At 59.1% G+C, this 15,236-nt stretch overlaps 1 protein-coding gene across 4 annotated transcripts in view; it reads left to right on the top strand.

Moving 5' to 3' along the window:
* Positions 1-212: 212 nt before the first annotated feature.
* The window catches only part of KSR2 (kinase suppressor of ras 2), an 87,336-nt gene continuing 72,312 nt past the window's right edge, over positions 213-15,236 (top strand). For all 4 annotated transcript variants that reach the window (XM_054082754.1, XM_054082755.1, XM_054082758.1 and 1 more), the window contains exons 1-3: positions 213-392; positions 8,705-8,845; positions 9,653-9,803. In XM_054082754.1, coding sequence (XP_053938729.1) covers positions 216-392; positions 8,705-8,845; positions 9,653-9,803 — 469 coding nt within the window. In that variant the 5' untranslated portion in view covers positions 213-215. The remainder of the gene's footprint in view (positions 393-8,704; positions 8,846-9,652; positions 9,804-15,236) is intronic.

The following is a 15,236-nucleotide window of genomic DNA, read 5'->3' on the forward strand; positions in this document are numbered from 1 at the left end:
GGATGTGTGTGTGTGTGCGGCTCCCGCCCCGCCCCCGCCCCCGCCCCGCCGCACCCGGGGATGCTGGGGGGGGCGGGGGGGGCAGCGAGGCGGCCGCGGCGCCGCGGGGACGGCTCGGTGGGCACCGCGGGGAGGGGGGGGCTGGCGGAGGAGGAGGAGGAGGAGGAGGAGGAGGAGGAAGGTGGAGGGGAGGGGAGGGGGGGGCGCGGCGAGCGATGGATGAGGACAACATGACGAGGAGCGAGGAGCAGCAGCTGAGTCTGCAGAAGGCGCTGCAGCAGTGCGAGCTGGTCCAGAACATGATCGACATCAGCATCTCCAACCTGGAGGGGCTCCGCACCAAGTGCGCCGCCTCCAACGACCTCACGCAGAAGGAGATCCGCACCCTGGAGGTAGGGGCCCGCTGACCCCCCCCCTCCCCTATATATTCAATGCATTCTCCCCCTCCATCGCCCCCCCCCACCCCAACCCCGGGCCGCGCCGGGCTCCCCCGCGGCGCTGCGGTGCGACCGAGTGAGGCTGCGCGCTCTGCAGGTGGCCCCGAGGTGGGTCCGGCCCCCCCGCAACCCCCCCGGCATCCCCCCCGGTCCCACAGCATCCCTCCGCACCCCCACAGCATCCCTCCTCCCCGGGCTCCTGCAGCCCCGGCAGGCAGCATCCCCTCGGCCCACCTGCATCCCTTCTGCCGGGCTGCATCCTCCTGGCCTGGCCCCATCCCTTCCTCCAGGCTCCTGCTTCCACCCGGCTGCGTCCCTTCCAGTGGGCTCCTGCCTCCCCATCAGGCAGCATCCCTTCTGCCGGGCTGCGTCCCCCCCAGCCTGGCCGCATCCCTTTCTCCAGGCTCCTGCTTTGGCAGGCTGCATCTCTTCCAGTGGGCTCCTGCCTCCACATCAGGCTGTATCTCTTCAGCCCACCTGCATCTCTTCTGCCGGGCTGCATCCCCCCGGCCTGGACACATCCCTTCTTCCAGGCTCCTGCTTTTCCAGGCTGCATCCCCTTGGCCCACCTGTATCCCTTTCACCGGGCTGCATCACCCCAACCTAGCTGCATCCCTTCCTCCGGTCTCCTGTTTTGGCCAGGCTGCATCCTTTCCATTGGGTTGCATCTTCCTGGCCTGCTCGCATCCCTTCCAGTGGGTTCCTATCTCCCATCAGGCTGCATCCCCTGCGCCCACCTCCATCCCTTCCACCAGGTTGCATCCCCCTGGCCTGGTCTCATCCCTTCCTCCAGTCTCCTCTTTTGGCCAGGCTGCATCCTTTCCACTCAGTCGCATCTTCCTGGCCTGGCTGTATCCCTTCCCGTCGTCTCCCACCTCCTACCAGGCAGCATCCCCTTGGCCCACCTGCATCCCTTCCACTAGGCTGCATACCCTGGCCTCGCCACATCCCTTGCTCTAGGCTCCTGCTCTGGCTGGGCTGTATCCTCTCCAGCCCACTGGCATCCCTTTCACTGGGCTGCATTTTCCTGGCCTGGCCACATCTCTCCACCAGGCTCCTACCTGCATCCCTTAGGTCCCCTTGCATCCCTCCCACTTGACTGTGCCCCTCAGCCTGGACACATCCCTTCCTCCAGGCTCCTGCTTTTCCAGGCTGCATCCTCTCGGCCCACCTGCACTCCTTTCACCGGGCTGCATCACCCCGAGCTGGCTGCATCCCTTCCTCCAGACTCCTGCTTCGGCCAGGCTGCAGCCCCTCTGCTGGACCACATCCCCCTGGTCTGGTTGCATCCCTTCCAGTGGGCTCCTACTTCCCCACCAGGGTGCATCCCCTTGGCCCACCTTCCACCGAGCTGCATCCCCCGAGCCTGGCTGCATCTTTCTCACCCCCCGTACTCCTCTGCCTCCGGAGCCGGCTGCATCCCCTCGACTGGGAGGCAGGCCAGCATCCTCGCCCCCGGTTTCTCCACCGCAGCAGTGCAGCGCCTGCCCAAACCCTCCCGGCTTCCCTGGTGGGAAGGGGGATGCTTTGCTGAGCCACGACCTTGATGCTGCTGGGGATGAAGGCAGTGGGGCCATGCCAAGGGAAGCACTGGCCTCGCCACGAGCCGGGAAGGGGGTAATCCTCAACCTCTCCACGCCAGAGGCTCCTTGAGATGCTGGGAAAGTGGTGAGGGGTGTGCACGTTGGCCCGGTGCTGTGGGGCTCCTCATCCCTGGAGCAGCCGGGTTTATTTATGGGTAAAATCCATATAGGCAGAAGCTGCCAAGCGGGGCCCCATCTGTCGTAGCCCTATAGGAAAAGGCTCCCCCTGGAGTGTGCTGGGACCTGGCTGGGGGTGGATTTGGGGTTCAGGAGGAGGTTGGTGGGCCGGGATGGGCAGGGAAGGTCTGGGCAGGCTGGGATGCTCGGAGCCCCATGCCAGCGGCACAGCAGGGAGAACCGTGGCCACAACGGTGCCGTGACCGCAGGGGGATACCGACGGGTCTGTGGGGGTGCGGAGGTGGCTGATGCAAAGCTGGTGCTGTGTGTGGGTGGATTTTGGAGCTTGGCCCCACTCAGGCCTCTTGGCTGGTGCTTTATAACCTGGCAGCTCTCGCTGAGGACCCAAACGTGGTGGCACAGTGATTCCTGCGCTCGGCCGATGGATCCCGCAGCCCCTCTGTGGGGCAGATTTTGGCTCTGGACTGTGACTGAAATGCGCTGTCCTCTTGCTTTCATTCGTGAAGGTCCTGAGCACCGTGGGAGCAAACGGGACTTCGCTGTGCTGCTGTGTCCCTCACAGGAGGGACCCCAAAACTGGGGTGCAGCCTCCCACTCTGCATCTCCGACACTGACTTGTGCTGTGTTTCCCCCCCCCAATCCTGCCGTTGCCTCTCCCTGATCCCATCCCACCTCTCTGCCGGCTCAGCCTGGAGCTCGTGGTCCATGCAAGGCCTCGGAGCAGCCTCAGAAGAGGGAGAGGGAGGTGGGGATGAAGCAGCAGCAGTTCAGGGGTGTGCGGGAGACTTTGCTGGGGGGCGGGCAGGCTCAAAACCCCTCAAAAAAGCCAATATCCAGAGGTGCAGGACTACAATTTATCCCACGTGGAGTGACATCCTTATTAGGGTCTGATGAGTTACTGCCTCCCTCCCGTGGATGGGACCAAGGGGAGCTGAGGAGTGTGGAAGCCATCCTGGTGGGATGCTCCTTCCCGGCACCCTGGAGTGGGGCGTGGGCAAAGCAGCATCCTGGTGTCACTGGGGCAGCTCAGCTTGGTCTGGGTGTAAGGTCTGGAGGTGGCTGCAGGGAAGCTGCCTTGCAAATCTTGGGTGCTCGCAAGGAAGCATCTCTCCAGCCCCTATGGATGGTGCTGCACCCACTACCGGGAGCCCCAACGTCACCTTCCCTTAAGACACCCCCAAACCAGGGTGGCTGCCGCATGTCTCAGCCATGGGCATCCCTGCTAATGCTCACCCGTTGCTTTTCAGCGCAGAAATGGGGTGATTCCCTGGAAGGGAATGACAACGGATGAATTCAGGGCCAGATTCCCCATGCCAAGATGTTGGTGTAGGTCTGGAGCGGCTCCATAGGAGCCCATGGCTCCCAGTGGCGTTGTCCTGGGTTGCCGCCAGCGTAAGCAGGAGCCGAGCTTGGCCCTGAGTCCCTGCCGCCACCGCCTCGTCCCAAGGACGTGACGCAGGCACGAAGGCCCCACTCGGAGCTTCTTCCCTTCCCATCTGGTGGCAGCAGAGCCGGGCCAGGCACTGGTGAGCCGAAGGGGACAGTGGCCAGGGACAGGCGGGCTAGGGAGGAACCTCCCCCAGGGAGACTTTGAACGGTCCTTGCATCAGCACGCGCCTGGAATAACATGGGTGAATCCATGATTTTTGGTTAATCCTCGTATGCCAAACCCAGATTTTGCTGGATTATTAGAAGTTTTTGAATACTTTTTTCTTTATAAACCACCTTAAGGTACATGCGAGTCCCCATCCTTCGTGCGCTGCCGTTGCGTGGGGAGCCGGTGGCAGCATCCTGCGAGGCAGCATCCTTCCTTTGGGATGGGTACCACCATCTCCAGCCCAGTTTCGGCAGCAATCTTTGGCGCTGGGAGGGTTTTTTGGTCTTGCTTGCACCTTGGAACAAGTTCCAGCAGAATCCCAGGCAGTGGCTGAGACCGAAACACCGACTGACGCTGCCTGGAGTGGGAGTCGGGGCCAGTTTGCTTCCTTTGGGACGGCAGCAGATCATCGTCACAACAGGAGGGTGGGAGGGAAGCGGCTGTCCCTGTTGCCCCTTCCTGGTCCGGTGTGGGTGGTGGGGCGTTATTCTGCATCTGAGAGTGGCAGTCGTGCTTTGAATCTCTAAATTTACGTTTTGGGGTGTAAATATGTAAGAGGAGTGCTGCTGCCTGCATGCTTGGGGGGCAGCACGGGGTAAAAGTGAGAAGGAGAAGTCAGTGGGTGCTCAGGGGGGATTTTTTTCTGGCTGTGTTGCTCTCTGTTACTCCACTGGGGTCAATCCCCCCCCACCCCATTTCACAGGGCTCCCAGAAACCAGCAAATAGCTTCAGGGATAACCCCGGGATCAGCAGTTTCCCCTCACTGGGCAGCCGTGTTCCCGCTAGGAAGGATCCCATCCTCTTGGGATGCTTTTGGGGGTTGAACAAACACACGGTGAGGATGGGAAGAGGCACTCGGGGAAGAGCTGTGGCTCTTAGCAAACTCGCACGGGCTGCGGCCAAAGGAGACGCTGCCCCATCGCTGCGGTTTCCACTGCCTGGGCATGCGGATTCTGGAGTCCTCAGCACAGGAAGGACATGGACCTCTTGGAGTGGGTGCAGAGGAGGCCACAAAGATGATCCAAGGCCTGGAGAACCTCCCGTACGAGGACAGGCTGAGAGAGTTGGGGTTGCTCAGCCTGGAGAAGAGAAGGCTGCGGGGGGACCTTAGAGCAGCTTCCAGTGCTGAAAGGGGCTCCAGGAAAGCTGGGAAAGAGCTCTGGATCAGGGAGTGCAGGGATGGGATGAGGGGGAATGGTTTTGAGCTGAAAGAGGGGAGATTAAGATGAGATCTTAGGGAGAAAATGTTTTGCTGTGAGGGTGGGGAGGCCCTGGCCCAGGTTGCCCAGAGCAGTGGTGGCTGCCCCATCCCTGGAGGGGTTCCAGGCCAGGTTGGATGGGGCTTGGAGCAACCGGATCCCATGGGAGGTGTCCATGCCCATGGCAGGAAGGTGGAACTGTATGGCCTTTGAGGTCCCTTCCAACCCAAACCATTGTGTAATTCTCTGATGTCTAATGCTGTGGGTGAGCACAACACTCTTATCCCTTGGCTCTATCCTCCTGGAGAACCAGGCATCTCCAGGACGCTGGGCTGAGCCATTTCAGCCCCTGTACTCCTGAAAAGAGCCCTGGGGACCTTTTACAGTGCTTGAGATAAATGATGCTGAGAGGCAGAGATGACATGTGAGGCTAGCAGGGTCTGGAAAGAGCCCTGAGAGAGAAGATATAACCGTGGCAAGCTATTCCCCAGCCCAGGGGTGCTCCAGGTGTCTTTGGAATAACGAGCCCCATGGTAGGAGTCAGGGAAGAGCTGCTCCGGCTGTGGCTATGTGCTGTAGGATACCATCCGTTGTAGCCTGCTGCTTTGCTGGGAATATTTGGAGGCACAGAGTAACCCCTCTGCTTTGCAGCACAAAGGCATCGGGCACAGGCATGTGCTGATGCCATCGTGCCGCGCGGGACGGGTGTCCTGGCAGGCGTAGGCTCCCCCTCGATGGCTCGCAGGGTGCTGGTGTTGGCAGAGCCTTTGCGATGTTAATTAATTTTCACCTTGTGCTCCTGCAGGTGGATTTTCCGCTGCCTCTCCCTGGTCTCCAGGCAGGGCTCGGTGCCGTCTCCATCCTGGCTGACGTCAGGGCGGGCGCAGGGTGCTGTGCCAGGGGGTGCAGCCGCCTTCCCGCACTGTCTGTTTGGCTCCTTGTGGGGAGCAGCCGCTCGCTCTGAACCCTGGCACAAGGGGAAATCCTGCTCGGGGTGACGGGAGGCAGCTGGAAATCCCCGTCGGGGTGCGAAGCAAAGAGAAGGTGGTGGAGGGGGCTCTAGGTCTGGGTGATCCCAGCCCCTCGCCTCGTTGGGGTGACCCAGGGTCCCAGGGGAGTGACGTGGAGCGGGGACATCCCTCCCCTGCCTGCTCCCATCCCTGTGGGGCAGCAGAGACCTGCAGGGGTCTTGGTTTTCAGCAGGTCTGAGCCTCAGAGAGTAGATGAAGGGACACAGGAGCTTCTGGTCCCTCACTGTGGCCAAGGGGAAGGCGCTACTCGTGGCTTTACCCGGTTTTGTTGGAGTGTTGCACCCTCTCTTTACCCCCTCGTGGTGCTGGAGGGGGGGAGAGGTGCTTGAAAGGGTGTAAAAACTGAACCCCAGCTCCAAGGGAAGGCGTATGGGCTCTCCTGCGGCTCTGCAGCACTGCCATCATCCCCAGTTAGACCGGCAGTGTGTCCCTCTGCCATTTCCCAGATGGGTAAACTGAGGCACAGAAAGGCTGAAGAGAGTCATGCTATGACTGGAGCGTGAGGCAGGATCTGGCCTTCAGAGCAGAGCTGCATTTATCACGTCTGCAATATCTCCATCCCTCACAGGGAGGGCTGAGCAGCAGCTCGGGGTGAGCGAGAGCATCCCCGCAGCCACGGGATGGGGCTTCCCCTGCAGCGTGGGGCTGTCTCGGCCGCTTCCCTTCCCAGATCAGGTGGTGAAGCTCTCAGCAAAACAAGAAGTGCTTGTGGACTTGGCAGAGCCTCGCTAGGCTTGTTTTCCCCCGGCCTGAGCAGACCCAGGGACCAGAGCATCAGCCCATGCCTGGATCCTCATTAGTGCTAATGATGACCCCTCTGACCTCTCAAAGGATGGGTGGGATGAATTTCCCACACCTGGAGCCTGGAAATTTAAGTCCCTCCCTCCACTCCTCCCATCCTTACCCTGTTCCCAGCATGTCTCTGGGTGGTGATGGTGGTGGAGGAGGAGGCTGCTACTCGGTCTCCAGCTCTGTCCCCGTTCCAGGACCCTGATTTTGGCACTGGAGAGGCTGTTGTGGCTCTGGTATCACCTTTGGTTTCCCTTGGGCTCTTAGTTAGGGGGGAGTGTGGAGAGGGGAAAGAAAGAAGAGCGGGATGGCAGGGTTGGAGGTGATGTTTTCAGGAGAGTTTTTGCTGTGGTTGTGTGTATGAGAGGGTTTGTTTTTTTTTGTGGGGGGCAGGAGTTGCCTCTCTGTGCTTTCGAGCTGCCTGCTGCTGTTTCCCCTTCAAGGGTTTGGGATGCATTTAGGATATGCGACCAGGGCTGACCCTGAACCCTTTTGATGGTCTGTATTGGGAGAGTGGCTTCTCTTGCAGGGCAGCCCTGGCTGCGGGTCAGGGCGGTGCTGAGCCCAGCCAGCCCCACAAGCCTCCCTCTGGCTTCTCCAGCCTTCCACTTTGCTGTCTCCACCTCTAATTTGAGTATTAATCTTTAATAATTAATCCCCGTGGCCATTAGCCAGGTCAGGGCTGGGGAGAAGCCACCTTGTTGGCATATCCAGCTCCTGCCCACCCACCTGGGTGATGCTGGTGGTGATGCTGATGGGATGTGGCTGTGCGGTCTCGCTGCTTGCGAGAGGATGGGGACCACCAGCCTCTCCCTTGCCTGTCCTGCCTGGTCCTTCCCCAAGCAGCAAGGAAGAGCCAAATTCTGCCTATTTTACACCTCTCTGGGTGCACCCAGCTCACCCCGACCATGATGAGTGGGTGCAGGGGGGCTGATTTTCCTCGCTCCCATCACACCGAGCCCTGTGGCCATCACTGGAGAGAAGGGACCAAGGAGAGATGGGGAAGCTCTCCCAAACCCTGCGATGCTGCAGTAGGGTTTCTTCCCTCATCTCTCTCTTCCAAACCATCACATATTTTGCTCGTCTATTTTTGGGGTGCGCAGGAGCTGGCAGTGGGCAGGGCCACAGCACCATCTAGTGCTGCTGGCAGCGGGGAATCACCCAGCTGGAAAAGCAGGAGCAGGAAATCCCAGCAGGTTTCCAGTGAGCTGGGCTCTGCTCTATATTTCAAAGAAAGGAGGGCAGTCGCTCAGCGTCTTTATTTTGGGAGCTGTCAGTTTGCATTTGGTAACGCGGCGTCTTTGGCCTCGTGGTGGGAAGGCTCGAGGGGGGGATGATGGGCAGAGGAATGGGGTCACGGCTGAGCAAAGAGGGGCTGATGGCTCTGGTTGTGGCGATGAGGGACAGTGGGAGGAAGGAGAGCTGAGAGAGAGGATAAGGAGTGAAGTCAGCATCGCAGCTGTGGTGCTGTGGCTGCTCCCAAAGGGGATGCTTGGGCAGAGCTCCTTGCGCTGAGCCTGGGTGTAAGAGAGAGGAGAGAGTCCTTTGGGTGCTGGGAGAGGCTGGTTAGTGTGTAGAAGTGATGCCCCGGTGTCCCCTTTCCTCCCTCTGTTGTGGGGTCCTCTGAACGTGACCCCAGCACTGAAGCACACTGGGTTGGGGAAAAAGGAGATGAGAAAGGGGTTTTTATTTGGGGGGGAAATGCCCCCCTTTGGACACCTGACTTGATGCTAAAGGGGTCCTTGACTGAAGAAGCTTGGCAGCAGGTAACAGGGGGTGTTCTGAGGGGCTGTGTGTCCTCTGGGAACGGGGCAGAGGGATGGCAGAGCCCAAGGTGTCCACGGTCACCCCCTCTCGTGTCCCCCTCTTGCTGTGGGATGGGTGGGGGATCATGGCAGGGATCCCACAGGGCTTTCGCCTTCTCTTCCAGAGCAAGCTGGTCAAGTACTTCAGCCGGCAACTGTCCTGCAAGAGGAAGGTGGCCTTGCAGGAGCGCAATGCCAAGCTGGAGGGCTTCCCACAGCTCCTGCACTGGTTCCGCATTGTTGACATCCGCAAGGAGGTGATGGAGGTAAGGGCTGGGCATGAAGTGTGCTGGAATGGGAAGGGCCGTGTTGCGGGTTTGGGTGCTGAGCCTCTCCGGTACTGTTTTACACAGAGGGTTGTGGGATCCTCGAGCAAAACTAGGTAAGGGAGCAGATTTTTCCGAGATGGAGACTGGCTCAAAGCTATCTGTTGGGCTTGGGGCAGGCTGGATATGACCGTACTGGTGGTTGGGAGTGGGATTGGAGACCAGAGCGGAAGGATCAAGTTGTTTTACTGCAATGAATGGAGCTGCAAGCCCATGGGAGGATGTGCTAGCCAGGGTCACCACACAGCTCTCCTCCACCCATCGCTGATCCCAGTGGAGGACATGAGTGTCAGGGAGACTTCATGCAAGGAGACTCTGTCCCTCTTGCAGCGTGGTGGTTCCATGGCAGGTCCCAGCATCCTTCTGCCATGTCCTGGGCTCCTGCAGCTGATGGATGCAGTGAGGGGGTGGCACCCGGTGGTGCTTCCCTAAGACTACCCCCAGGGAAGAGGAAAGCCTGTCTCGAAGCTGCCAGTGTGTGCTCAGGTGCCTCCAGGTGTCCTGGTGTTGAGAGGGGTCTGGAGTTACCCGAGACTGCAAGAACCTGACATCACGCTAAGCCTCGAGCTGTGCCCTCCAGATTTTCATGCAGATTGAGGTTGAAAATGAGTGGGTTTGGGTCTATAACCCAAACGGGGCAGCGGGATGGAGCATCTTCTCATCTGTGTGCCCCGAGTTGCTGGTTAGAGGATGCTCTGGGATGGTTTATTCCTCCTTCCTCACTCCTGCCCTGTTCCTCCCCGTCAGGAGATTGCCCCCGGGCAGCTGAGCTTGGAGGAGCTGCTGGACATGACCGACGATCAGGTCTGTGCGACTGTGGAGAAGTTTGGAGCCAACAGCGAGGAGTGTGCCCGTCTGAACGCCTCCCTCTCCTGCCTGCGCAGCGTCCACAAGTCTGGTGAGTCCGGCACCCTTGTGCCTGCTGGCTGGGTCCCCTTGAGTCCGTTGGGGTGAGTGGCACCATCCCGTTGGGGTGACCCCGAGAGCACGGCTCGAATGCTTTGGAGCTGTTTGCAGAGTGTTCTCCGTGGGTTGCAGAGCTGCTGAACCCCTGGGAGATAGTCAGGTGCCCACTGCCCATGGGGACATCTTTGCTCTTGGGCATCCCCGTGTCTCCGGAGTGTGCACCGTGGCGCGTTTCTCTGGGGAGTGATGAATTGTGTGTTATCTGCTGGAAGGCTTTGCCTGAGGAGGGGGAAGTGTTTCTTGCAGGGCCCCCTTGATCCCTCTTGCTCGCAGGAGCAGGATCACGGCATGGTTGGGGTTGGAAGGACCCTCTGGAGCTCATCCAGTCCAATAAACTGCTAATGCAGGGTCACCTCCAGAGCTTGCACGGGAGCGCGTCCGGGTGGGTTTGGATCTCTCCTGAGAAGGAGACTCCACAACTCCCTGGGCAGATGGTTCCAGTGTCCCATCACTCCCACAGAAAAGCAGTTTTTCCTTATGTTGAGGTGGAACTTCCCACGCTCCGGTTTGTGCCCATCGCCCCTTGTCCTGCCACCGAGCACCACTGAATGGATTCTGGCCCTCCTGTCAGATATTGACCAGCATTGATGGGATCTTCTCTCAGCCTGTTCTTCTCCAGGCTGGACACACTCAGGTCTTTCAACCTTTCCTCATGAGAGAGATGCTCCAGCCAATTCCATGCTCTCTACTGGGCTCTCTCCAATCGTTCCTTGTCTTTATGGAGCCGGAGAGCCCGGAACTCGACCCAGGATTCCAGATGGGGCCTCACTGGGGCAGAGCAGGGTGGGAGGTGAATCTCGCTTGCCCTGCTGGCCACGCGCCCCAGGGTCCCCTTGGCCTTCTTGTCCATGAGGGCTTTTGTGGGAATTAATTAGCAGAGCCAGCAGACTGGAGGGAAACCCCTGAGACTCAGCGAGATCCTGCTGCTCAGCATCGCTCCCAGCTGGCTGCACCCCTGCACCCCAAACCCCTTCCCAGGGAGTGGGGGTGACTTCCTGCAGCTTCTGAGGGGGGTGCTGGGGGGACACTGGGGATGTGGGGGGGTGTCAGGGTGGTAGGAATGTGGAGGGTGCAGGGGGTGCGGATGCCGGGGCTGCTGGAGTTTTGGGGATGCAGGGGGCACAGGTGCGGGGCTGGTGGGGTTTTAGGGATGCGAGGGGGTGCAGATGCGGGGCTGGTGGGGATTTTGGGGATGCAAGGGGTGCGGATGCAGGGCTGGAGGCTTTTGGGGATGCAAGGGGTGTAGATACGGGGCTGGATGGGTTTTGGGGATACGTGGACTGTAGACATAGTGCTGGATGGGTTTTGGGGATGCATGGGGTGCAGATACGGGGCTGGTGGGGTTTCAGGGATTCAGGGAGTTCCAAGGATGCGAGGGGGTGCGAGGCTGGTGGGATTTCAGGAATTTGGGGGGGTGCATTTTGGCCGGTCCCCAGGGGTGTGGGTGGGTGGGGCGCAGATGCGGGGCCGGCGGGGTTTCGGGGGGCAGGGGGGAGGCCAGGGGATGCTGTGGATGCGAGTGCGGCGCTGGCGGATTCCCGGGCGGTGGCAGCAGAGCTCCGCGCTGCAGAGCGGCTGCACGAAGCGAGAGCTGCTCCGGCTGTAACTGCGCTTCCAGACTGCGAGCGGAGCTGGGGGCGGTCTGGGAGCTGGGGGGGCTGGGGGGGTTTTGGAGCTGTGGACTTGGGGGTTCGGAGCTGGGGGGGGGGGTTGGAGCTGGGGGAGGGGGTTGGAGCTGGGGGGGTTTTGGAGCTGGGGGCTGAGGGGGTTTTGGAGCTGGGGGCTTGGGGTTCTGGGTCTGGGGGGGGTTTGGGGCTGGGGGGTTTGGAGCTGGGGGCTGCTTCAAAAGCCGTGTTTGCCTGGGGAAGGGGCAGTGATGCAATGGGTGGCTGTGCAGGATCCAGCTCTCCTGGCACCTTGTCCCAGCCTCCCCTCGCTGGATGATGCTGTCCTGGCCCCAGGGTTCACTTTGCGGGGCTGCTGTTGGCAAGGGCCAGCTGGAGAGTTGGGGGGGGGGGGCTCTTCTCTAGGTGTGTGTATCCCAAAGAGAGCCTCAACTTCACCTCCTCGTGTGTGATGAAGGCTGCATCGGATGATGGGGAGGGTGATGTGGTTTCACCACGAGGAAGCTTTGGGGGACCGGCAGTGTCCCGCTATTGCCATTGCTTGGCATGATGTATCCCAGGGATGGGGTTCCAGCATGGATCTTGGTTTCATCCACCTGCTGTGCTAACTGTGGTTTCTCTGGGTTTCCTGTGTGTCTTGTTGCGGCACGGCGTGGCAGTCCTGGCTGGTGCTGGTGGATGATGGCACAGTTTTCCCACCACCGCACGCTGCTGCTGCCCTGGGTGCAGCAGCCGCTTCCACCCCTGTGCCGGAGCAGGGAGATGGGGGTGGCTGAACCCAGCCTGGCATTTCCTACCAAGCAGGATTCCCCCATGCTCTTTAACTCTCTTAAATCCAATTCCTGCCTGTGCTCCTGCCCTCCTTCCCTTTGGCATTTTCACTAAGTCGCTCCACTATTTGAGGAAGGACATCGATGCCTCCCTTGGAGCCGGAGGAAGACTCTCAGCCTGCTCTTTGTTTAAATACTTTTGACTTTCAAAGCCTGTTGCAAACAAATACTGCTTTACTTGCTGTGCTGGCTCAGCCCAGCCCCCCCCCCCCCCCCCCCCCCCCCAGCTCCCCTCCTGCCCCTCCACTTCCTCAGCCAAGGAAATCCCTACTCTAGGGCGGTGGTGGAGTCACCGTCGGCATTAAAACGTATGGATGTGGTGCTTTGAGACATGGTTTAGTAGGCGTGTTGGTGGTTGGATTTGATGATCTTGGAGGTCTTTTCCAACCTTAATGGTTCTGCGATTCTAACTCCCCCATGCCCCAGTGGGACTCGTGCTTTGGAAAATCCACAGGAGCCTTCAGCTCGGCAGCTGCAAGTGGAGATGCTAGAACATCTTCTGCTCCTCCGGTGGTTTCTGAGTGGCAGGATAGGGGGGAACTGAGGATGCTCGCTGCTCGATTTGCTTTTTAATGGGCCAAGTGATGGGGCTGCCAGCCCTCCTGGTGGGATGCGGCTTGGTGGCCCATTGGGTCCCTGCAGGAGGGAGTTTGCTGCTATCCAGGCACCGCTGGTGTTTGCCTTCCCCAGCGCTCCATTTAACTCCATCCATCATCGTGCCGCTCCGGTGGGGGCTGTGGGCTGGGCTTTGCAGTGAGAGCTGTTGTTTTGTCCCTCTGATGTTGCAGAGATGCTGTAAGGTCTGTTCCTGCTCTGCTGGGGCCGGAGACTCTGGCTCTGCAGCGCGGTGGTCCCTGGCATTGTTGGTGGCTGGAGAAAACCCTGGGCACGTGGTCTGATGGATGGCTAAAGCGTTGGGAACAGGCAGCTTGGGGCACTGGGAGGGATGCAGGACCTCCCTGGGGAGCACAGAAGACCAAATCCCTCTAAATTTCCAGAGGATTTGGGTGTAGCAAGTTCCGCTTGGGTTGGGAGATGATCTCTTTGTGTCCTGCTCAGCACAGTTGCGTTTCCCCTGCCTCTGTGCCAGTGTTTCCCTGCTTGGCAGAGCCTTTCCCAGGTCAAATGGCCCTGTCTCGGTGGTCCCCCTGCCTTTAGCCCCCCGTGAGAGGGGGAGCACAGCCTCTGCCCCTCTTCTGCGTGTGGGGGGATGACGGTGCTGATACCTCTTGTCGAGGTCAGGGTGAGATGCTTGCTGACTGCTCCAGTCTGAGGTTGGATGATGGGAACAGATCATTCCATCCAGCTGCTCGGGGCTGGGTCTGAGATGCGCCGTGGTCCCACCAGCGTTTTGGATGGGGCGGAACAGTTTCTGATACGTTGGCAATGTCCCTCTTGTGCTGTTGGGGGCAGCTGGGTCCGAGCAGCAGTGGAGCTGTAGTGCTCTCATCTGGGGTGCGCTAATGCGATGTTGTGCTCCATCCATTCATGACTCCATATCTTGGTACCTTGCCACCAGCTTTGTCTACGAGCTTGGGCAAGGAAGTTCTACACCGGCTTTAAAAGCTGCCCTGGCCTGTTTTGTGTCCCGTTGCCCTCTGGGTCTCCATCCAACGTGCTACCAACCCTCTGTTGAGGGGAATGAGCTGCTAGATGTGCTGTCTTGATTCATGGGAGCTGTCTTACTCCTGGCTGGACCCACAGCTGGGCGCCTGAGAGGTTTACGTGGCCCTGAGAAGCCATCTGGGTGTTGGGGTGGGGGTTGCATCTCTGGGTGGCAGCGATGATGTCTTGGGATGCAGTGCTGGGATCTCGGGTCCATCGGGTTATCACAGCCCCTCCAAAAGGAATCCCAGATGTACCGTGCTATGATGGACGTGGCTTTTTATCTGTGTTTTATCTCCTTGTAAACCAAGAGATAAAGTACAAGGGAGAGTACAGTACGAGAAAGATATTGAGCTGCTGGAGCGTGTCTGGAGAACGGGAACGGAGCTGGGAAAGGGCTGGAGAACAGGGGTTCTGGGAGCGGCTGAGGGATCTGGGGCTGTTTAGCCTGGAGAAGAGGAGGATGAGGGGAGACCTCATCGCTCTCTGCAGCTCCCGCGAAGGAGGTTGTGGTGAGGTGGGTGCTGGACTCTGCTCCCAAGGAACAGGTGATGGGATGAGAGGAAATGGCCTCAAGTTGCACCAGGGAAGGCTTAGATTGGATACTGGACAAAATGTCTTCACTGGCAGTTGGTGAAGCCCTGGCAGAGGCTGCCCAGGGCGGTGAGGGAGTCTCCATCCCCGGGGGGGATCAAAAACCATACAGATGTGGCGCTTTGGCTCGTGGTTTAGCAGGCATGGAGTGGTTGTGTTGGCGATTGGACTGGATGATCTTAGAGGTCTTTTCCAACCTTGATGATTCTGTGATTCTATGAGATGGTTCTAGTCTGAAAATAGAATTAATGAACAAGTTGCTGCCTCTTTAAAACATCGTGTAATTTCTTTGCAAGTGCGTTAGTGGTCGATTTCTAGAAGTCAAGATTAGTATTAATAAAGCAGGAATGAGGTACAGTATTAACCTTTTCAATCAATCTCTATTTATTGAGTTGTTAATTGGTGGCATCTAATTTCCCAGGCCAATTCTGTCTGGAATTAGGGGCTGAGGAGGAGGCAGGGAGGAAGCAGGATGCTGTTTTATCACTTAAATGACAATGAATTTTGCCAGGATGGGGTTTGGTGGCAGGGAATGAGCCCCTTCCCAAACTGAGCATCCCGGGGGCAGCAGGGATGCAGCTTATAAACCAAAACCCTGTTATATTTATCAAATATAGCGGCAACCCTATATTAAACCCCTGCTCTATTGTGTTAACCAGTCTGTATCGGATTTTTCTCGGCTGCGAAACCTTACCCTTGGCAGCGGTATTT

This window comes from Cuculus canorus, chromosome 17, assembly GCF_017976375.1.
Source record: "Cuculus canorus isolate bCucCan1 chromosome 17, bCucCan1.pri, whole genome shotgun sequence".
NCBI lineage: Eukaryota > Metazoa > Chordata > Aves > Cuculiformes > Cuculidae > Cuculus > Cuculus canorus.